The 24797-nt window shown below is 41.4% G+C and overlaps 1 protein-coding gene across 12 annotated transcripts in view; it reads left to right on the forward strand.

Moving 5' to 3' along the window:
- Nucleotides 1-24797, forward strand: part of CACNB2 (calcium voltage-gated channel auxiliary subunit beta 2) — a 406631-nt gene that overhangs the window by 255332 nt on the left and 126502 nt on the right. For 10 of the 12 annotated variants that reach the window (XM_005564746.5, XM_005564749.5, XM_005564747.5 and 7 more), the window contains one exon: nucleotides 9443-9562. In XM_005564746.5, coding sequence (XP_005564803.1) covers nucleotides 9443-9562 — 120 coding nt within the window. Of the gene's footprint in view, nucleotides 1-8203; nucleotides 8621-9442; nucleotides 9563-24797 lie in introns of those variants that run through there. The other 2 variants (XM_005564751.5, XM_005564756.5) reach the window with 1 other exon arrangement.

The following is a 24797-nucleotide window of genomic DNA, read 5'->3' on the forward strand; positions in this document are numbered from 1 at the left end:
TCCCATTTAATTGAATTTTCTGCAGCTATATATTGAGACAATTCAACTCTCCCAAGCTACTATTTTTCTGCTCCCTGCCTACTTGTTTTCAGTTTCATAACTGATAAGGTAGTTTTTATATAAGAAATTATATTAGCATGAAAAAATTCTTGTCATTGGCTGGACGCGGTGGCTTATGCCTGTAATCCCAGCACTTTGGGAGGCTGAGGCGGGTAGATCACCTGAGGTCAGGAGTTCAAGACCAGCCTGACCAACGTAGTGAAACCCTGTCTCTACTAAAAATACAAAACTTAGCCGAGCATGGTGGTGGGCACCTGTAATCCCAACTACTCAGGAGGCTGAGGCAGGAGAATCGCTTGAATCCGGGAAGCGGAGGTTGCAGTGAGCTGAGATCACCCAACGTACTCCGGCCTGGGCGACAGAGTGAGACTCCATCTTGAAAAAAAAAAAAAAAATTCGTGTCATCTATCATCATCAGTAGGTACATATTAAAGGCCTAGAAAATTTTCCCAACACACACATATACATACATAACGTTCTAATTTTTAAAAAAATTATTTAGCCTGTGACTGAAATCCAAAACTCAATATCAAAATTGCCCCTCTAATTTTAACTTTTCCAAAATAGTTCTTTTGGACAATGTCAAATTTTGCAAATATTGACCAGAGGCTCTTCTATAAACTGTAAACAGCCATCATACCCTCACAGTAAGGAATAATTTGGTGGTGACAGTGTTTTGATATGTTCATTTAAAAAAAAAAATGAAAGTCACATCTCTGAACTTTTTACCTACTATTAGCACTTTATAATGACTTCAGCTTCAGTACTGAAAACCAGCAACTGTTCCTTTGGAACTGAAAGAAGACACTTGAATCCTAGCCAGTTTCAGGCAGGACGAGCTGCCGACCAGACTACTGAAGGCCAGCTTGCCAAAGTTCTATTCATTTTCAGCAAAGAGAGAAAAACTTAAATAGCTGGTATCTTGGCTTCTATTGTTTTCCGATTCTGATCTACTTTCCCTTGTAGATAAGTAATGAAAAGAATGCTTCATGATGCTGAGATACTCTGAAGTGAGGAAAATTTCAGAGGAGCAGCCAAGTCTGTCCACAAAACAGCATTCTATTAATGAATGTGAAGTGAACCCTCAGTGTACTTTCTTTTTTTTTTTTATACTTTAAGTTCTAGGGTATATGTGCACAACGTGCAGGTTTGTTACATATGTATACTTGTGCCATGTTGCTGTGCTGCACCCATCAACTCGTCAGCACCCATCAACTCGTCATTTACATCAGGTATAACTCCCAATGCAATCCCTCCCCCCTCCCCCCTCCCCATGATAGGCCCCGGTGTGTGATGTTCCCCTTCCCGAGTCCAAGTGATCTCATTGTTCAGTTCTCACCTATGAGTGAGAACATGCAGTGTTTGGTTTTCTGTTCTTGTGATAGTTTGCTAAGAATGATGGTTTCCAGCTGCATCCATGTCCCTACAAAGGACACGAACTCATCCTTTTTAATGGCTGCATAGTATTCCATGGTGTATATGTGCCACATTTTCTTAATCCAGTCTGTCACTGATGGACATTTGGGTTGATTCCAAGTCTTTGCTATTGTGAATAGTGCCGCAATAAACATATGTGTGCATGTGTCTTTATAGCAGCATGATTTATAATCCTTTGGGTATATACCCAGTAATGGGATGGCTGGGTCATATAGTACATCTAGTTCTAGATCCTTGAGGAATCGCCATACTGTTTACTTTCATTGTGCCTTTTTGGAAAGATCAAATTTGAATTTTTTTTTTTTTTTTTTCCCCGAGTAGGAGTCTCACTCTGTTGCCAGGCTGAAGTGCAATGGCAAGATCTTTGGCTTACTGCAACCTCTGCCTTCCAGGTTCAGGCAATTCTTTTGCTTCAGCCTCCCAAGTAGCTGAGATTACAAGCATGCACCACCACGCCTGGCTAATTTTTGTATTTTTAGTAGAGACAGGGTTTCACCCTTTTGGCCAGGCTGGTCTCTTGGCCAGGCTGGTCTCGAACTCCTAACCTGGTGATCGGCCTGCCTTGGCCTCTCAAAGTGCTGGGATTACAGCCGTGAGCCACCACGCCTGGCCCAATTTTGAGAATTTATAAAGATGTGTGTGAGAGAGCGAGCGAGCGAGCATGCCTAAAGCTTAGCAAAGACATAACTAAGCATTAGGAAACCATCACAATGCCTTTATGATTGTTAGAAATGGGTATATCTATGACCAACAAACAGAAAAAATATATGCTTTTGATTAACAAAAACATCAGATGCATGTAGGAATTTGTCCTAGCTTTTCTTTTTACGAGCTGATGCATGCATGGCACTTGAATTTTGACTGCTAAAGGTTTACTCCTAACTCTATGGATCCAATTTGTTATACTCATTTTACAAAGGGAGGAATTAACCAGGGAGTTATTTATATGATTTGCATTTGGCTATGCAATGAGTCCCCTGCTTCGCAGCCTTGCTCAGGTAGCTTCTCTATGTCTCTCAGTTTTCTCATCAGTAAAAATGAAGATAATTGAAATTACATTAGGTAATACTGGTGAATCAGCACAGTGCCTGACACAGTGTAAGCATTTATGAAATATTTGCAATTATCATCATTAATAAGATGTATTAATATGTGCATAGCCTGATCTTAATTGATTATCCTAATTATAAGCATAATATAGAACAATCTTCAAAACACACTCTTTTAGCCTATAAGTAATTGTGCTGGACTGAGACGGAAGAAAATACAAGACCTCTGTTTACCTTCTCAGGAGACGTCATGTTTCCAGTAACGTGGAGTTCGCTAACAATAACTTAAATGTAACTCCAAATTAAGGAACTCAAACACGCTGAAGGAGTTTTTCTGGGAGGTAATCCATGTCAGTGGAGTCTCACATGTGTATTCCAGGAGTACCTGAGTATATATCACACGTAGAGTGAGAGAAAAAGAGAAGAGAAAGAGAGAGACTGAGCAAGTTTAAATAAATCTTCCTAAAAATTAATGTTAGCATGTTAGATACACTGACCTCTTTTCAATTCCTCAGACATGCAAGCATTTCTTGTACACAAGGCCTTCGCATATGCTGTTCTTTCTGCCTGGACATCCCTCTTCTCAGTGCGTTGCAGGGCTGACTTTTTTCTTTCATCGTTTAGATTTCAGCTTAGTGTCATCTCAGATTGTCATCTCATTACTCTAACTAAAATACCATCCCTCCCACCATCATTTTATTATCTCAGCTTTTTTTCTTGTCTCTCATAGCCATTATTTTTCTGCTGCCTTTTTAAAAAAATCAGTCTCCTTCACTGAGATACTAAGTTTCATGACAGAAAGCTTTAATCTTTTTCACAGTCCTGTTTTCAGTATTTAGCTTACAGTTACAGCAGAGTTTCCAAGTAATCAGTACTCAATAATCGCATGTGGTTTGGGGAGTTGTTAAATAAAATTTAATCTCTTCATTAGTACATCCTGTAGCTATATGTTTATAAATTTTCATCGTGTCTTGAGAAAATTGAAACTGACATTTTGGTTTTTACAGGATCATAAAAGTATCACACAGGGATGACCCTGCAGCCATGTATTGCTATCACTTCTGTTACTATTTTGACACTCAGCTAAATGATAGGTCAATCGCATTTGAAATTCTCATCATCATATGAATTTGAGTAATAATTACGTGACAATTTGCAAACTAAGGTATACAATGTTTATGCAACTGTACCTCATCTTGGATTTTTCAATGTTTAGAGTCAGGATCTCTCATCAGCACATAGTTGATGATTGTATTGTTACTATTTTGAGACAGGGTCTCCGTCTGTCCCTCATGCTGGAGTACGGTGTTGTAATCTCTGCTCACTACAACCTCTGCCTCCTAGGTTCAAGCCATTCTCCTGCCTCAGCCTCCCAAGTAGCTGGGATGGCAGGCGCCTGCCACCACGCCTGGCTAATTTTTGTATTTTTAGTAGAGATGGGGTTTCACCATATTGCCCATCTGGTCTTGAACTCCTGACCTCAAGTGATCTGCCCGCCTCTGCCTCCCAAAGTGCTGGGATTACAGGCATGAGCCAGCATGCAGCCCATAGTTTATTTTATTTATGAAGAAACCAGTAAAGCAGAGAATAGCAATTCAGATTTCTTACATCTAAATTGCACCAGAGAACAGAAGTTGATTCTAAACTGTGAAAAGAGATGACAACACCATGAAAAATGAAAGAATTATCTCCCTCCCCACAAAGACAATACAAGATAGAACCCTTTCCCCTTGGTCCTGGCCCTCTGAAGTCTATCCCATTTTGATTGATTGATTGAGATGCAGTCTCGCTCTGTCGCCAGGCTGGAGTGCAGTGGCACAGTCGGCTCACTGCAACCTCTACCTCCTGGGTTCAAGCGATTCTCCTGCCTCAGCCTCCTGAGTAGCTGGGATTACAGGCATGTGACACTACGCCTGGCTAATTTTTGTATTTTTAGTAGAGACAGGGTTTCACCATGTTGGTCAGGCTGGTCTCAAACTCCTGACCTCAGGTTATCCACCCACCTTGGCTTCCCAAAGTGCTGGGATTACAGGCGTGAGCCACCATGCCTGGTCCCATTTTGCTTTATTTTAAAAGATGTGGGCCTGACCAGTAGGCAATGAATTTGCCATTGGGTTAGCATCATCCTATGCATGAGGAGGGGGTCTAAAATCTTGAGGATTTTGATGAGTTACAACTTTGTCTAGAATCAGACTGGCTTTTGGATACATAAAAAGTTGATTTTGCTCAAGAATGTGGATTTAAGGCTTCATATAAAGATTTCCTGCAGCAGGAGAAGACACAGACACAATTTAGGATCCAAGATGCCGCTATGAAATAGGCTTACAACTCTTATCCTTTGGGCTTTAAAAGAGAAAAATATAAGAACGCTCCAAAATACTGATGCTGAAAATATAGATGACTGTGAAACAGCAGAGTATAGCATCAAAACAGCAAACTATATACATTTTTTAAAGTATTAAAGAAAAAGGGTGGCCAGGCGTAGTGGCGCAAGCCAGTAATCCCAGCACTTTGGGAGGCCGAGGTGGGCAGATAACCTGAGATTGGGAGTTCAAGACCAGACTGGCCAACATGGCAAAACCGTGTCTCTACTGAAAATACAAAAATTAGCTGGGAGTGGTGTCACACGCCTGTAATTTCAGCTACTTGGGAGGCTGAGGCAGGAGAATCACATGAATCCAGGAGGCAGAGGTTACAGTGGGCCGAGATTGAGCCACTGCACTCCAGCCTGGGCTGGAGTGAGACTATCTCAAAAAAAAAAAAAAGAAAGAAAAAAAAGAAAAGAAAAAAAGGGTGACGCTTTCTTGTGTGAACATTAGACATAAAAGTGGAAAAAGAAACTGAAGAGTAGATAAAAGCATAAATTAATCCAACGATATGGAATTTTCCTATGAGCAATGAACCCACAAAGTGAGAGCTCTGAGGATAAAAGGTGATGATCCTGGGAGGAACTATTAGTACATAGTAGTACAAGTTACACTTTTGGAAATGTCCAAATAGAAATGCAGGTATTAAGATGTAGAAAAGGAACACTGGGTAGCTGAAATGTGATGCACCGGCAAGGACAAACACTGCAAAAGACCAGCTAATCACGTTGTTAACAGCCGTAGAGATCAAGGGTACATCTTGTAATGAACCTATTCTGGAGTTATGGAAATGACCGCCAGCTGTTCCCGACTGAAGACGACTTGAGGCACGATGACCCAGAAAGTCCATATGGTTCCAAAGGCAAAAGCTTAATTAGATATATCACTTCTAACTGCATAAATCCACACTCCCAGAAGAAAGGAGATTAACTGTAAGGCATATGTCAGGAGGGTGACTTTCAAACATGCAACAGCTCCAGAGAATGAAACTTGCTACTATTTGACTGTGGCTGTCTTTGTATGGGAGACTTTCAGGGGATGGTTATTTGTGTCTCTTTCAATGCTGGGTGCATATAACTTCTATAATGAAAAATATTTTGAGGCCGGGTGAGGTGGCTCACACCTGTAATCCCAACACGTTGGGAGGCTGAGGGGGGAGGATTGCTTGAGCCCAGGAGTTTGAGACCAGTCAGCCTGGGCAACATAGTGAGACCCATCTCTACAAAAAATAATTTAAAAATTAGCTAGGAATGGGAGCACATGCCTATATTCCCAGCCACTTGGGAGGCTGAAGTGGGAGGATCACTTTTGCCAAGGAGGTCAAGGCTGCAGTGAGCCATAATTGCACCACTGCACTCTATCAAGCCTGGGTGACAATGAGACCTTGTCTCAAAAAAAAAAAAAAAAATTGTTTGTGTGTGAAAGTATGTACTATCAGAGATACAAGGAATGAAACTAATCCGGCTCTTTCTAAGCTTCTGCGAACTATTCTAAAGATCAATACATCCTGTATTATAAAATAGTCAAGGCATTGCCAAAAGTCATTGAAGAGATTTTTGTTTTTAACTGCTATTTAAACCTGGAAACAGGTCTCAAAGTGACTATGCAATGTAAAAGCTCCATCTGAATATTAGCAAAGGACTTTTTATATCATATTATATTTAAAAGGGAATGAGACCACACAAAATTATGTGTGGGTGTTATGCGACCCTATCTTTATGTACTTCCTGTCATTGCTGGGTTCCTACTGATAGAAGCTTCGTCTTTTCATTGAGGTGTGACCTGAACCTGTAGTGGGGTGATTGGCTCTAACATGGCAAGACTGGTGACAGTGGGAACAAGGGTCCCTTATGGAGTATAATTATGCTTCCTGGTAATTTTCTACTGTGCTACTATTACTGTAAGAAGTCCTCTAGGAAGATCAGGAATCCCCTACCAGGTGTGTCTGTGTTGACACACTCATTTCTCCTTTGTAAATTTGCCCACCACGCATTTTACATTCACATCATAGCAATAGGTGATCTGTTAATTTACATCAAGATACCACAATGGAGGTACAATTAATCACTAACTTTCATTCTGAAACCCCTATTCTATGTGTTTCTAGCATTTGGCTCTTGAAGATTATATTAGTGCAGAGTGCCAAGTGGGGAGGGAGGAAGATTTTTTGAGATGGGGGTCTCTCTATGTTGCCCAGGCTGGTCTCGAACTCATGGGCCCAAGCAGTCCTCCCACTTCGGCCTCCCAAAGTGCTAGGATTACAGTCGTGAGCCATTGCACCCAGCCGTGGTTCTTAAGTATTCTTAAGAACACTTTTTTTTTTTCATTTTTATTTGTACAAAATCTTCTCCCACCACCCTCAAACAAATGCAGTTTAGACTACAGTGATAGCATTTTGTTTATGTCAAGAAAACAAAGTGTATTTCTTTACAAGTAAACTTTGAAAATGCAATTTCATTAGTACAGGAAATTAATAACTTTAGTGTCTTTCCTTCTTCAGCCTCACTCCCCTCATCTACAAGCAGAGTTGGGACTCAATTATTCTGTGAATTTTAACTCCAACTAATAAATTAACCAAGCTTTGAAATTTCTTTGTAAGTATGGTTATAACAATTCACATTGCTGTTTATGCCAGTGGCTTTATTTCAAATGGTAGTTTCTCAGTTGGAGAAGCAGTTCGAAGTCATTTTGAGCTCCGTTAAACTCATTGCTTTATAGAGCTGTGATTACTTTCATGTCCTAATTAAATGGCCACGTCTCTCTCTCGCATCTTGTTTGGAAAGTCACAAGCAATAAAGAACTGTGTTATATTATGACTGATGAGCATTATTTGATTTTTGCTATGCAATATTGCATATGATATTTACTACCTGTGAACCTGCTTTCAGCATAGGACACAGTTTCTGGAGCAGGTAATGGAAAGGGATTATTAAAGGAAACGATCTCATGCTTTGTTTTTGAGAGAAGGTTTCATCTGAAACAGAAACAGACACACATACCACGAGCCCGGTTACTATAGAACCGAAGAGACCTTTCCAGCTGTTTACACTTCGGATGTAAAATGGCAATTTGACATAGACTAACAGTGTGATGTGAGCATCTGCGTAAAAAGGCGACATATGGAGCATGCCCAGTGTGGGAGTGCGTCCTCCTCCCTCCGCCTCCCCCCTTCCCCTCGAGATCTCCAAAGATAAGGCTTGAACTTTGCACTTGCAAATGTCACTGCATACGTTTTTGCACTAGTTTTTTTTTTTTTTTTTTCCTGCGATTCTTTTACAACTAATTTCCTTTAACAATTTGAGCGCAGGGAAGAGAATGTTTAGGGTTATGAGATGCATTAAGTTTAGAACGAGTTGATGCCCGGCTTCTGAATGCACTTGAAGTCTTCTTTATTTTTAAAGAAATATAAAGCACTCGAGTGTGTGTTTTCAGCCCCTCCTGGAAAGGGAAAATAAGAATTTCCCTGGATGGGAGTCCTCTGGGGCAGGGAGTGAAAGCCCCGGAGGCAGAAAGGGACGGAGCAGAGGGGCTTGCCCAGAGCATGGATAGGAAAGGAGCTGGGGTTCTCCGGGGCTCAGCGCGCACTGAGAACCTGTGCCCGGGGCTGCAGCTGCGGACGATAAAGGCGCTGTCTGGCTCATGAAGGCCACCTGGATCAGGCTTCTGAAAAGAGCCAAGGGAGGAAGGCTGAAGAATTCTGATATCTGTGTAAGCGCAAGGGCTTTCGTTTGGGGGGAGAGGTTATTTTGTTCTGCTTTTCTGTTGTTGCAGTGAGTGCAGGTAGAGAGGGTGGTTTGATTTGGTTAATCGGATCAAGATTGCAAGAGAGGGAAGCTAGGGAGATTCATCTCGTTTTTTGAGCTCCTTTCCCTGTGTTATGATTAATTGCCAGATGAGCTATCCCAGGCAGGTGTTTTCTGTAGACGGCTTTTTATTAAATCTAGGTAAAGGTATTTTAAAATGTGTTGCTGGAAGATGGAGTGAAGTTAGCTGCTAGTATCTTACAGTTTTATCAGAGAAAACAGCAGGTGTATAAAAAGGTAAACAAGGATTCTTCAGATTAAAGTGGGAATCATGTCATGGTAGTGACATTTGGGAGAGTTCAAGTTGATAACTCAGACTTTCTTTCATGTTTTTGTTAGGCTTAATGTCTTTCTAGTTTTAAATACCTGCTTTAGCATGTAGATTGTTCTTGAAGCTATCCTTGAAACCCATCGTTGTCCTTCAGTTCTGCACTGCACCATCAAGCTGTTTAATTATAAAAGCAACTTGTTCTGGCTTCCAGGAAGGGTGGTTTTTTGGAATATAAAGCTTAGGAAGGAATGGCAACTCAGTAGACACAACTATTCTATTTAATGTCTGCAAATCAGAGCATGGTTTTCTAGATAGGTTGCTGCAAAATGAATTATTTTCTCCTCTTTTCAGGAACGTATAGCACAATCCGGGAAGCTAACTGCTGTGTCGATGAGACTTTTCCAATGCAAACATCATAGATTGAATCTACTTTAAAATGTACATTTTCCTCTCCAGGGTTCGGCAGACTCCTACACTAGCCGTCCATCCGATTCCGATGTATCTCTGGAGGAGGACCGGGAAGCAGTGCGCAGAGAAGCGGAGCGGCAGGCCCAGGCACAGTTGGAAAAAGCAAAGGTAAAATCATTTCCTTCCTGCCAAGATCTTTCTTTGCAAGTTGTGCTGTGCCCCTGATAGACCACCTGTGGAAGTTTCCCCTAAAGCTTGTTTGATCTATTAGAGCATTTCATCGTCGGGTTTTAGAAAGGTACAAGAAATGGAGCCTAGTTTCTTCCCTTAGTAGAAAAGGGAAGTGTGTTGTGTAAGACTGGTCGTCTATGTTGTTTTATAATCCAAGCAACTCGTTTCTGTGGGTGGATGGCTTATTTGGACACATACGAAAGGATCCCTGAATGTGCAAAGAGGAAAAACGGCACCTAATACCAACACATTTTACTTCATTTCCCCAGTAAATTATATCTCTGTTAAGAAAAAAAAAAACAGACTGACTTCAAGCTATTGTTTATTTTCTTAGACTTGAACAGTTTTTCCCCTGAATTTTACTTCATAGGTGTTTTATATTAGTATCCTCTTACTTTCAAAATTGATTACATTATGCTTTTCAAAGAGCAACAGAGGATTTTATTGATTTTTAGAAGTTTCTTCTCTTAGAACATGTTCTTCTGCAGGATAAAGTGTGTATATATGGAAGGGAGACTGCAAAGCAGCTATGAAATAGATAGTTCCAGGATTTATCTCAGGTCTTGTCTCATTTAACTCATTGCAACGATTTGAATTCTTTTTCCCATGCTGTCCTTGGAATAGTGGCGATTTCTAAGGCATAGATTGTTCGAGTTGAAGGTAGCTTGGTTTTTGGGATACTCAGTCGCTTCCCAATGAACCTATTTTAACATGGTTGTTGATTTTCCTTTGAAAAACTTGTTTTGAAAAAGGCTAAGTGCCTTGTTGATCGTGCTAGAAATACCAGGATAGCATTTCTGCTGGCTGCTTCATCTCTGAGATGAGTAGAATCTATGTGTGTTGCTATGGGAATTGTGGTTAGGAGATTCTGGTTTGAATGCATGGACAGCCCTTATGTAATACATTATTCATGACCTCTAGCGCGGCTGCCATCCTAGTCTACTGAGGAACTGCCAGGAGACCTTGACTTCTAAAAAGCAGTACTTCTGTATATCAGAATGATGTTCTTACCTCAACTGGCAGGGAAATTTTCTCCAGGACTGACAGTCTTCTCTGAAAGGCAGTTCATAAATAGCAGATGCAGGGAGGGTTTTGTGATGGTGGAAACTGGTAAAACTGGATGTGGCCCAGTTGCCAACAACGAATCTGCTCTACCAATGTTAGCCACTTAGAACATTGTGAAGTTGAAATGAAATAATGAAGAACATTAAATAATGTATGACAGTCAGCACTGTAGTTAATATAGGTTGCAGCTGAGAGTCTGAATTCTATATTCTATATTTTGCATTGTGTGTAAAGAAAAGTAAGAAAAAACTACAATTTGTATTCTGAAAATAAGATTGTTCTATTTGTGGCTAATTTATTCATGTAAGTTTCACATACCAAAATTGAACAGTTTCTCGGGCTCATGTCCCATCATGATACAGCCCAATAGACTGTAGGTTTGGTTCTCAATTGTTATCTAATTGGGGCATTTTTGTTCCTGACTCTGTGGCTACGTCATAAGTTAAATGACACTGCTGCAAAGACCTTTTAAAATATATTTCAACCAAGCATGGATCGAAATGTTGCTCCTAAATCAAACCAGGGTCATGTTACTTGTTCTACTGCCTAAAAAGTTGCTAGTTAGGAATGATGTAGAAGACAAAAGAAAATGAAGAGACTTTAAAACAGAGGCAAAATAATTGAAAAACTATTTCCTGTGTTTAATGACAGATAGTTTATTTAATGGGTGAGATAGGAATGGTTAATGGGTACCAAAAAAAAAAAAATAGCCGGGCGCGGTGGCTCAAGCCTGTAATCCCAGCACTTTGGGAGGCCGAGACGGGCGGATCACGAGGTCAGGAGATCGAGACCATCCTGGCTAACACGGTGAAACCCCGTCTCTACTAAAAAAATACAAAAAACTAGCCGGGCGAGGTGGCGAGCGCCTGTAGTCCCAGCTACTCGGGAGGCTGAGGCAGGAGAATGGCGTGAACCCGGGGGGCGGAGCTTGCAGTGAGCTGAGATCCGGCCATTGCACTCCAGCCTGGGCAACAGAGTGAGACTCCGTCTCAAAAAAAAAAAAAAAAAATAGAACGAATGAATTAAACCTATATGATAGCACAATAGGGTGACTAAAGTCAATAATAACTTAATTGTATATTTTTAAATAAAGAATGTAATTGGACTGTTTGTAGCTCACAGGATAAATGCTTCAGGGGATGGATACCACATTCTCCATGGTATGCTTATTTCATATTGCATGCCTGTATCAAACCATCTCATCTACCTCATAAATATATACATCTATGTACCCACAAAAATTATTTTAAGTAGTTTATATTTTTTCTTTAAAATTAGGTCAATATCTTAAACCTTTGATGTATTCAAATGACATACACGAGGGTAAGTGAGAATTTAAATGTGTCTGAAAAATACAAAGATGAGGATTGAATTTTCCTTTATATTAAAATCATGGTTTGGTAGGTCTGGTTTATTAATCCCAATATTCTTGAAGAAATAATGCAAAATAGGGATTGTAGAGTGCTAGCTCCCTCTATAAATTTTTACTTTTATCTATTAAAATAGCCTCATTCTTTGCCAAAATATCATTGTGCCTTTATGAAACCTTCAAAATGAAGCCTTAAAGTTTAAAAACATAACAATTCACGCTATTTAACTTTAAATGGTTAAAAACACTTTGCACAGCCATTTTGGAAGAATCAGACATTTTCTACATTTACTTTATAACCATCAAAGCATCTCTCAAACAGAAGGACTTTACAAGTCAGTGCTTTTACTCACCTTACAGATCACATGTAATAAATAAGTCTGTGCCGATGACCTTAGCAGACCTGGTCCTGTATAAATACAAACACATTATCCACTAATTGCCTAATAATACCTCTATGAAAGAACGTGATTAGCAAGAAGTGAGACTAGAGATACTGTCTTTTAAAATGTAAGTGACCTGCAAAAGGTTATATAACGAAGTACTCTGTGCTGTCAATAAACCTAATACTCTCCGCTACCACTTTGTTAAGGCTTTTCTTAATGACTAAACTCTGCAGTGAACAGATTAGATGTTAATTTTGAGGCCAATACATACCAACTGACATGACATTGTTTTTTAACGTGGTGTTTTCTGGTTCCCAATGTGTGTTTTGAAATTGTGCAGTTATGGCATACTTGGCAAATCCTGGTTTTTCAGTTTGTGCTCTCTGATATTACCTTAAAGACAAGTCATATATGAATCTAATTTATTCCCATGTTGATCTTCTCTTTGAAAACAACTTGATTGAGATATAATTCACCCATTTGAAGTGTATAATTCAATGGTTTTTAGTATGTTCAGAGGTGTTCAACCATCACTATAATCAGTTGTAGACCATTCTCATTGCCCCATACATTCCAAGTCTGTCAGCAGTCACTCTCCTTTTTCCCCAACCACCCCCGTCCCCAGGCCTAGAACCACTATTCAGCTTTTGTTTCTACAGATTCGTCTATTGTGGATATTGCATATAAATGGAATCTTACAATAGGTTTTTTTGTGAGTGGCTGCCTTTGGACATCTCGGTTGTTTCCACTGTTTAGGTATTGTGCATAATGCTAGTATGAACATTCCTGTATATATTTTCTGTGTGTGTGGGCATATGTTTTCATTTCACATATGTATGTACTTTGGAGTGAAATTGCTGGGTCACCTGATCATCTCTTTTTAATTGAAATAATAATTTTCTTCTTTTCTCCTTTAATTCTCAAAAAACGCTGTCTTCTGCCCTATATACAGAGACTCTGAGTTGGGAAATCTGGATGTAGAAGGAATTGAAGCAGAGATAAGATAGATTCAGCCGGGCATGATGGCTCATGCCTGTAATCCCAGCACTTTGGGAGGCCAAGGCAAGTGGATCACCTGAGGTCAGGAGTTTGAGACCATCTTGGGCAACATGGTGAAACCCCATCTCTACTAAAAATATAAAAATTAGCTGGGTTTGTTGGCACATGCCTGTAATCCCAGCTACTTGGGAGGCTGAGGCAGTAGAATCACTTGACACTGGGAGGGAGAGGTTGCAGTGAGCTGAGATCTCTTGCTCTCACATGGGCAACAGAGCCAGACTCTGTCAAAAACAAACAAAAAACAAAAAAAGCAACGATGGACTCAATGTGATCTTCTTAGCCGAATAGAATAACCTTCAATCTTGAGTCCATTGTTCTTTTATCATTGAGTATCTCCTATATTAAAGAAAATGTGAGACCCAGTTGGTGAGTAGAAGGGACTGCAAGGCCAGAGCCACAAAGAAGAAATAGGCAGGTCTTTTGCATGTGAGAAGCCTCCATTGTTTCAGGAGAAAGTCGTGGTCATAAAAGGTGGAATACAATACATTGTGGGGAAGGGAGGGTTAGAGAGGTCTGTGAGCACCCAGGTTTAGACTGCATCCTACTGGCAGGAACAGAAAATCCTTCTTTGAGGAGGTGGTGGCTTAAAAGTAGACCTCACAGTAGGGGTCCGTGTTCTGTTAGGAACCAGGCTACACAGCAGGAGGTGAACAGCAGCATCCAGAAAGGAAGCTTCATCTATATTTACAGCCACTCCCCACTGCTCACATAACCACCTGAGCTCCACCTCCCGTCAGATCAATGGCAGCATTAGATTCTCACAGGAGTGCAAACCCTTTTGTGAGCTGTGCATGAGAGGGATCGAGGTTGCACACTCCTCATGAGAATCTAATGCCTGACGATCTGTCACTGTTTCCCATTGCCCCTAAATGGGACCATCTAGTTGCAGGAAAACAAGCTCAGGGTCCCACGGATTCTACGTCATGGTAAGTTGTAGAATTGTTTCATTATATTTTACAATGTAATAATAACAGAAATAAAATGCACAATCAATGTAATGTGCTTGACTCATCCCGAAACCATCCCCAGACCCCAGTCCATGGAAAAACTGTTTTCCTTGGTGCCAAAAAGGTAGAGGAATGCTGCCTTACAGGATGGAGAGATTAAGTTTGGCTCTTGAAGTTACAAAGGGGGATATGAAGTGAGAAATGCCTCCCAGACCCTGGAATACAATGTATATAACAGTCAGTATAAGTAAAGGCTCCACGGCAAGAAAACATAGAACCTTCCAGAGAAAGGTTAGTTTCTTGAGAAAATGTCTTTACTCTACCTTCACATTTAATTAACAAATTGGCTGGTTATAGTATTCAAGAATGAAAAACATTTTTCTTCAGATTTGTGAAGGTTTACTTCATGGTCTTCTAAAGTCCAGCCCTGCTGTTCTGTCTTTCTCTTTTTTTTTTTTTTTTTTTTTTTGCTCAGTGCAGCTCCACCTCCCGGGTTCAGGTGATTCTCGCACCTCAGCCTCCTGAGTAGCTAGCATTACAGGCACGTGCCACCACACCCAGATAATTTTTGTATTTTTACTAGAGATGGGGTTTCTTCATGTTTCCCAGCCTGGTCTTAAAGTCCTGGCCTTAAGTGATTCACCTGCCTTGGCCTCCCAAAGTGCTAGGGTTATAGATGTGACCCGCCATGCCCGGCCTGTTCTGTCTTTAAGTGTGATTTTTGGTTTTTAAAATTCTCTAATATTTTGAGAACTGTTCTTCCTTTGGTATTTTGACATTTTGACATGACATGCCTTGGTTTGTGCCTTTTTGTGTATTGTACTCAGCTTCTCATACATTCATTGTGAAGGGCTGATTAGTTCAGTTCTGGAAACCGTCTTTTTTTTTTTTCGGAATAATTTCTTCCCCTATATTTTCCTCTTTTCATTGGCTCTCTGGTTTGTGAGGTATTTGATTTGAGCCCCTCTGTAATCGTTTTTCTCCATCTTTTTGTTGTACCTGAATTTTTCCCAACTTCTAACCCATCTGCTAAAATTATATTTGTCAAAATGTCTAATTTCCAAGAGCTTTCTTCTTTTCTTCATTTATAGCTTCTTGTTTTTATTCCATAGCCATAATATTTTCTCTTATGTCTCTTAAGATACTAATTTTCTTAGAGTTTCCTGTACTGTCACTGTTTTTCAAGCTTTTTAAATATTTGATGTTACTTTTACATAATGGAGACTTTCTTCAAATGTTTGATTTTTAATGACTATATTTATTATTTCATTGGTATATTTGAAGTGAAAATAAACTGTAAGAAGCTGCAAAAGCATGCAACTTCATGAAGATTATGAATTGGAAGCACCTATTGTAGAGGGTTAAAACTGGGTTTTCCTGTGGGAAGTGCAAGGACTACCTACACAAAGGTCATCAGTGGAGAAATTATTGACTGCTATTTGGAATTTATACACCAACGAGAAGTTTTCAAATGAACTTAAGGAAACATTCACTATCCTGACTTGTTTTTTTGTTTGTTTTGTTTTGAGATGGGGTCTCACTCTGTCACCCAGGCTGGAGTGCAATGGCACGATCTCAGTCCACTGCAGCCTCTGCCTCCCGGGGTCAAGCAGTTCTCCTGCCTCCCGGGGTAGCAGGGAATACACGTGCGCACCACCGTGCCCGGCTAATTTTTGTATTTTTAGTAGAGACGGGGTTTCACCATGTTGGCCAGGCTGGTCTTGAAGTCCTGACCTCAAGTGATCTGCCCACCTTGGCCTCCTGAAGTGCTGGGATTACAAGCATGAGCCACTGTGCCTGACCATACCCCCAACTTCTTAGCTAGGGAGTATAGGTGAGAAGACATGAGAAGATGTTGAAAATCTCTTACATATAGGTTTACAGAACACAAGCCTAAAATCAAGATGCTCAGGCAGTGCTGAAATTTGCTCTTGGGAGGAAATCCCAGTTTCACGATGTTTGAAAACATTCTTTCTCCTGCTGGATCACATGTCATCAGATACAGACGGCCAAAACTGCAGAGTCTACAAGGTTCTTTAGGGATGATATTATGATGCAGATTTTTTCCTTGAAGGGAGGAGTGTTTTTTCTTCAGTACTTGTTTTCTTCAGGTTTGTTTATTATTATTATTTTTTAAACAAGGTCTTACTCTGTTGCCCAGGCTGAAGTTGCAGTGGCTCACTGCATCCTCAAGCTCCTGGGCTCAAGCAATCCTCCCACCTCAGCCTCCAGAATAGCTGGGACCACAGGCATGTGCCACCATGCCTTGCTAACATTTTTTTTAAAGTTTTATGTAATCCCAGTGCTTTGGGAGGCCGAGGTAGGTAGATCGCCTGAGGTCAGGGGTTCAAGACCAGCCTGGCCAATGTGGTGAAACCCCGTCTCTACGAAAAATACAAAAAACAAATAGCTGGGTGTGGTGGTGTGCACTTATAATCCCAGCTACCCCGGACGCTGAGGCAGAAGAATCACTTGCACCTGGGAGGCAGAGGTTGCAGTAAGCCGAGGTCATGCCATCGCACTCTAGCCTGGGCAACAAGAGTGAAACTCTGTCTCCAGGAAAAAAAAAAAAAAATGTAGAGACAAGGTCTCCTTATGTTGCCCAGGCTGGTCTCGAACTGCTGGGGTCAAGTAATCCTCTTGCCTCGACCTCCCAAAGTGCTGGGATTACAGGTGCAAGCCACTATGCCCTGGAGTTCATTCAGTTTTGACCTATCAAACTTCTCTACTTTCAACAAGTCCGGCTTATCATTTATCTTGACTAAAAGAAAGCCTGAAGACTTGAAGTTTCCAGAAAGGCCGTCAGCTGGGCCGAGACTCTGTCTGACTCTGGACAAGGTTCAAATGTTTAATTTTTGATCATCTATTCATAATTAAGAGGAAGACATTGTTAAGCTGATCGGAAGCTCTAAATGCAGTGGCAAAGCTTCTTGACAGGTCATCTCGTATAGGGTAATTGGGGAGGGACCGAAAAACTGGTGGGAGGGGGCACCATTATCTTTTAATCTGGCCAATGCCCCAGACAGGACTCCCCCAGCCTCCTGTCTGGCTCTGTTGGACCGGTCACAGGCTTCTGGCAGTAGTCCAGGAAAAGGTGGCTAAAGTTTCATCACTTAGGATGGAGATCTTAAAATTATTTAATCCTCCTATGTTCAGTATGTCACTCGCCTTTACTCTCAGCTGTCCCTCTGATTGTCTGAAATCTCCCGGTCATCCTCTCCAGAGAAAAACCTTTGGTCTTCCGGAAGTGAGGGGAGAGAGAAAATGGATTCTGATAAGTCCAATGTCCAGTCAGTGCTATTTTCAGCCCCAGCCATACTTCTTCCTTCAGAGGTGCCTGGAACCTCCAGTTCCTCGTCCTTGCCAGAGCCATGCAGCTGCAATAGGCTTTCTACTCCTTAGCCCTCCTGCCTGCCTCTTGCAGGTACTCTCATTCTAACTCTTTCTACTCTGCTAATTACTGCTTGTTCGTTGCATTCTATATTCTATGTTTCCACATACTCTCATCTGGTTTCCTGTTCTTTGTATCTGTGGGCTTATACTTTTTCTAAAAACATATTTTCAGGAGGAAGCATTAGTTCTGTTGACCGTGTTTCATTCCCAATAGTTTTCAATAAACATACTACAAAAAAGAAAAAATATTTCTCATCTTGCCTTAGTTCATAAATGCCTTACAGATTGAGAGAATTCCCCTAACTAGCCTTTGAAGAAGAAAGAAGAAACATGAACATCTTTATGTCCCATCAGCCTGAAGATAGTTTTTTTATTTCAAAAAAATATTAAACATGTTTTAAAAATATGTCTTACTGCGAACATTATGTGGGAGGTAGGAGAGAAATATACACGTATGTCTACAATGCATATGTTCTTAAACCTACAAGATAGACTACTGGAGAATCCAAAGAATACATGGCAGGTGTGAAACTAGAGGGCTACTTACAGAGGAAAAGAAATGTGTTGGCCAGACGCGGTGGCTCATGCCTGTAATCCCAGCACTTTGGGAGGCCAAGGCAGGCGGATCACGAGGTCAGGAGTTTGAGACCAGCCTGGCCAACATGATGAAACCCCATCTCTACTAAAAATACAAAAATTAGCCAGGCGTGGTTGTGGGCACCTATAATCCCAACTACAGGGAAACTGAGGCAGGAGAATCACTGGAACCCAGGAGGCAGAGGTTGCAGTGAGCTGAGATCACACCACTGCACTCCAGTCTAGGTGACAGAGCAAGACTCCGTCTCCAAAAAAATTTTAAGATAAAAATCCAGCAGCAATATCTTATGAAAAACACAAGCACAAAATATGTCACACATTCTTATGAAAAATATTTTAGGCTGAAATTATTTTCACAATGTACATTTTCATGCTTCTTGCATTAAAAAATTGTCAACTCTTTGCTTATAGCATATACCTTTCAAGTAGAGTTAGAAAACTGGCTGAATAGGTCTAATTTCCAGCAGCATTAGTTTGTGTATTGTTCAAATACGCATTAGCTTAGATGGCGTTTTTCTACGTGTGATAAAGAAGAAATATGCAGAAGCCTGCTGTACCTGTGTTAGGCTTCTCTTCCCTGTTGACATATACTTATGACTGGGTAGGTAACAATCACACACATTGGTACTGTCATTCTTCTACTCACCGCTAATGTTAATTGATGATAATATTAATGATGACAACAGTAATAGCACTTAATGCCCAATCGCTGCTCATTATAGACAATTTGAAAGATATAAAAGGAAAAGGCAAAACTTGTATCTTTGAGCATTTTTTTTTTTTTTTTTTTGAGATAGAATCTCGCTCTGTTGCCCAAATTGGAGTGCAGTGGCACCACCATCTTGGCTCACTGCAACCTCTGCCTCCCAGGTTCAAGCAATTCTCCTGCCTCAGCCTCCGGAGTAGCTGGGATTGCAGGCCCCTGCCACCACGTGGGCTAATTTTTGTATTTTAAGTAGAGATGGGGTTTTACCATGTTGGCCAGGCTGTTCTCAAACTCCTGACCTCAAGTGATCTGCCCGCCTCGGCCTCCCAAAGTGCTAGAATTACGGGTGTCAGCGACTGTGCCCAGCCTCTTTAAGCATGTTGAAATTATTTGAGCAGTCATGACCATACAATACATACAGCATTGATGACTACACTGTTAGCAAAATCCTTACTCTCGAAGTTCTTGCTGCAAAACGAACAGATCTCAGCCTAGTGGTGTTAAGTCACCATTTTATTTAGGTTACAATTCTCTGCCACACATCCTTGGCCAGCTGTCCGGTTAGTTGGTGACCAGGTGACCTGGGATGGCTTGTTACATGTGTCTGGAGGCTGATAGCTGTCAGCATGGGTATCTGGTTCTCCTCCATATGGTTGTTCATCCTCCAACAGGCTGGCTAGGGTTCGCATGCTGGTCTCAGGGCTACTTCGTGAGAGAGCAAGCTCCAAGGGGGGTGATAATCACCTCTCCACTTGTGTCATGTTTGCTAATGTCCCATTGGCCAAAGCAAGTCGCAGGGCTAAGCCTGGAGTCAAATGGGAATTACCAAGGGTGTGGATTCAGGTGGGATATGTTGCAACCACTTTCTGCAAACAACCTGCCACATTCATCTTTTTTCTTCCTTACCCCTTTGGAAGAAGAAATGTCTCCATGCCTTGTGAAATAAACAACACTGTCATCCCTTCTATCCTATTTTTTTTTCCTTCTTTCTGCTGCCAACCTTATCACCCCAGGCTTTATTCTCCTGCTCCAATTTCTTCCCTACTTACTCTTTAACCCCATGAAACTGATTTCTGTCTCCATCTCTTTACTGAGGGTCTCTAGTGACTTCCTAATCACAAAGCCACTGACCTTTTATTGAGCCTTCCCTTAACATCTCTGCAAACCTCAATTTGTTTTTCTTCTCTGGTAAGTACTTTTGTCCTGCAGGTGCTGGCTACACACAAAGTCCACTCCTACTACTACTCCGGTGGTTCCTGTTCAGTCCCTTCTGTTTCAGCTTTTTGTTCCCTCACCTGAAATGTGGAAGTCCATTCAATTAAATGCTCGGGCCTTGGCCTCCTGATGTTTGTTGCTTTAGGCATGCCATTGGTTTCCAGACTGAGCTCTGTATAGCCCCAAGAGATCCATGGATTTTTCTGGAGTCACTGCAGAGGCTTGGGGAATGCCCAGCCGGCTGTGGTCTGCGCATTGTATCCAGGATTCAGCCAGAACAGTGCTACTTTCACATGCTTTGTTTTGTTTTGTTTTGTTTTGTTTTGACGTGGGGTTTTGCTCTTATTGGCCAGGCTAGATTGCAGTGGCATGATCTCAGATGACTGCAATTTCCGCCTCCTAGGTTCAAGTCATTCTCCTGCCTCAGCCTTCCAAGTAGCTGGGATTACAGGCGCATGCCATCGCGCCCAGGTAATTTTTTGTATTTTTAGTAGAGATGGGGTTTCACCCTCTTGAACAGGCTGGTCTCAAACTCCTGTCCTCAGGTGATCCACCCACCTCAGCCTCCCAAAGTACTGGGATTACGGGCATAAGCCACTGTGCCCAGTCACACGTATTTTATGTATTGGGACCTTTATGTGCCTTTTCCTTTGAGTAAAGAGTTTCACCTCCAGAGCGAGCTTTAAACCACTGCCGTCTTCCCTTCTGCTCTGCCATCCTTCTCCAGGCTTCAGCCGTCACTTGTAGTTGGTCCCTTTGGTCTTCGCCTCTCTCCTGAGTGCTTGGATCTCAGGTCCTCTTTTTGGATCTCTGTTGGTTCTGCCACCCACTTAAAATCGAGCTCCCAGTCTTTTCCTTTAAACCCTTTCTTCTCTGCATTTTCCATTTCCACTCACATTACCTCCATCCCTCCAAACCTGAAACCTTTGTTGAAGGGTCAGCAAATCTTTTCCTGTGGATTATCAGAAGGGAAATATTTTAGGGGCACGGGTCATGCTGTCTCTACTGCAACTACTCAGAAACCTGGATTTGGATTCCATCTCTGCCATGGACTGGCTGCCTGTCTTGTTGATAAATTACAGGTGAAGCTCGGTTTTGCCATTTGTAAAAGGACACTAACCTCTGTTTCACAGGATTCCAGTGATAATTGAGTAAGCTGTTACTTACAAAGCACAAGGTTCCTAGACCCGTCTTTCCCTACTCTGGCCCTTGTGATGGGCACAGGAAACTGGGACACACAGCACCTGCCGTGGAGCAGTTCAGGGTGTAGTGAGGAATCTGAATGGGAAGTGATCAAACAAGTGTCTTTGCCTCTTCTGTAGTTAGGTGTGGTCTTACACTATTTTACATGGTCACTATCAGCTTAGTTGTTTGCCACTTGGTGGTGAGTGCTGTAAGGTAGATTTGAGATGTCCAGGGACTGCAGACCTGCCTGGGATGTGACTGGCATTCACACACTTGCTTGATCTCACAGCAGTTGCCGTGGCAAGTCAGGTTGCATCCCCATCCATCCCAGTGATGAAGGCACAGCCCTTGTCTTCTGTACTCTAACTTTGAGATGTGTTCTCTGCTTCTTAGTCGCACGGGTGCAGATCTCTGTCTTAGTTATCAAGAGCAATTGAACTCTCTCTTGTTCTCACATGCTCTTTCCTGAGTAATACCAAGTATTCGGGAAAAAATTATACATTGCTGTCTGTTTATTTATTGTTATATTTATCTTGGCAATCTACCTGTTAAGCTAGTTTTAATTTTCTTATGGGTAACAATCACATGTTTTAAAAGGAACCTGATACTCTATCTGGTTCTGTGCTCTTTGACATGGATTTGTGGGTTTTATTAATGGAAGTTCTAGAAGGCTGAGATTTGCCCAGATTTAAAACTGTTCTTGTTCCAGAATCCTTGTAAGGACTGTTTACTACTACTGTTTTTTTTTTTGTTTTTGTTTTTGTTTTTTGTTTTTTTGTTTTTTTTTTGTTTTAAGACAAAATCTCTGTCGCCCAGGCTGGAGTACAGCAGCGTGATCTCGGCTCACTGCAACCTCTGCCTCCCGAGTTCAAGCAATTCTCCTGCCTCAGCCTCCCAAGTTGCTAGGATTACAGGCGTGCACCACCACGCCCTGCTAATTTTTGTATTTTTAGCAGAGACAGGGTTTCACTGTATTGGCCAGGCTGCTCTCATAGACTTCTGGCTCTTTCAAAACCATACATGGATTAAGGAAGGATTATTATAAACTTTGCAGCTCAAGCTTATTTTTTTTTTTAATCTTAGAGCACGATAACTGAGTATCTTTGCTGTATCATTGTAAACACAGCTATAAGTATGCAATTCTTCCCTCCCTTTTTCTCCACCAGATATGAACAAGGAATGACATGAAGACTTTTATGCAGAGCTTAAAACAGTGAACCCTCTCTGTTCTTATGAGTTTTCGCCTGATCAATGGCCAAATAAAAGATGTTGAAAACTCTGGAAAAAAGTAGAATTTGTTTAATAAGCAAACATTTGATGAGTGGTATTATGCTATCGAGCTAGGAGTTTAAGGAAGGGAAATTGGAGATGTTAGATGTGGTTTCTCCCTCAAGAAGCTCATGGTCTAATGGTCTTGCTAAAAATGTGTATCACTGAGTAATGTGGTAGCTATGAGACTTAAAGCACTGTAGGCTTGGCTTGGTGGCTCATGCCTGTAATCTCAGCACTTTCAGAGGCTGAGGTGGGAGAATAGCTTTAGGCCAGGAGTTTGAGATCAGCTTGGGCAATACAGTGAGACCTCATCTCTACAAAAAAGAAGAAAAATTAGTTAGGTATCGTGGTACATGCCTGTAGTTCCAGCTACTCAGAAGGCTGAGGCAGGAGGATTGCTTGAGCCCAGGAGTTAGAAGCCACAATAAGCTATAACTGCACCAATATACTCCAGCCTGGGTGACAGAGCAATACCCTGTCTCTTAAAAAAAAAAAAAAAAAAAAAGAGCATCATAGGCCAAATGGCAAATGGGTGGACACCAGCACTGCTGGAGAAGGAAGTGCTGATGACCACAGAAGGGCACAAATTATATAAGCCCCCACTGTTAGTGACTGTCCCTCTGGAGGAAGAGCCTACGTTAACCAGCAGTGTGATTGTCTCTAAAGTTAGCAAGATGATTGCTAACTGTGGGGTCCAACAAAGGCTGTTATTTTAGTTTAATTTCATTTTAAATCTCAATTCACAATTTACTTAACGGCGGCCCAAGCATTTTTTCATCCTCATAACCATTCGTAAGTGTACAATTGTATTAAGTATTTCACACTGTTGTGCCACAGATCCCTAGAACCTTTTCATCTTGCAAATGTGAAACTCTACATCATCTGAACAACTCCTCATCCCCCCACCCCCCACAGCCCCTGACAACTACCATGCTACAATATTTTTCCTTTTTTTGTCTGCTCAAATTTATGGGTTACCTAAGACATTTTTTACAGGTATATAATGCATTGTGATCAAGTCATCCTACTCTGCTGTCAAACTCTGAGTTGATTCCTTCCATCTTACTGTATGCTTGTACCCTTTAACCCACTTCTCTTCCTCCTCCTGGCACCCCCTTCTCACCCTTTTCATTCTGTTATTTTTCTACTCTTTATCTCCACATGTTCAGTATTTGTCCCTCTGTGACTGGCTTATCTCAGCATGATCTCCTCAAGATTCATCTATGTTGTCCCATGTGACAGAATTTCCATCATTTTTTAAGGTCGAGTAATATTCTATTACATGTATAGACCACATTTCTTTATCCATTTATCTGTCAATGGATATTTGGGCTGCTTCCACCTCTTGGCTACTGTGAATAATGCCGTAAAGTTTTGTCTGCTTGTTTGTTTTTTGAGACAAAGTCTCACTCTGTCACCCAGGCTGGAGTGCAGTGGCACAGTCTCAGCTCACTACAACCTCCGCCTCCTGGGTTCAGACGATTCTTCTGTCTCAGCCTCTTGAGTAACTGGGACTACAGGTGTACGCCATCATGGCCAGCTAATTTTTTTTAGTAGAGACGGGGTTTTGCCATATTGGCCAGGGTGGTCTTGAACCCCTGACCTCAGGTGATCCAGCAGTGACAGCCTTGCAAAGTTTTTTTAAATCTTGAATTTTTTTTCAATGAGTCTGTGAAGGTGGACCATCAGCAAGTGGGAACTATAGAGTATGTTTCACAGTGGCTCAGTGTTTAACTTCCCATTGCATTGTTTTGCTTGGTCCTTACAAGTACTAAGTGAGGAAGGGAAAGCAGATATAGTTACCCCATTTTATGGGTGAGCAAACTGATGGTGGATATTGAAGGAACTTGCCCAAGATCACTGAGCTCGTAAGTGGCAGAATTAGGGCAAGGACCCAGGCTTCTGTCTCAAAGGCTTTTTTTTTTTTTTTTTTTTTTTAATGTTCTTTCACCTCATCAAGGAGCCGCTTTTAGAAAGA

This window comes from Macaca fascicularis, chromosome 9 (assembly GCF_037993035.2).
Source record: "Macaca fascicularis isolate 582-1 chromosome 9, T2T-MFA8v1.1".
NCBI classification, from domain to species: Eukaryota; Metazoa; Chordata; class Mammalia; order Primates; family Cercopithecidae; genus Macaca; species Macaca fascicularis.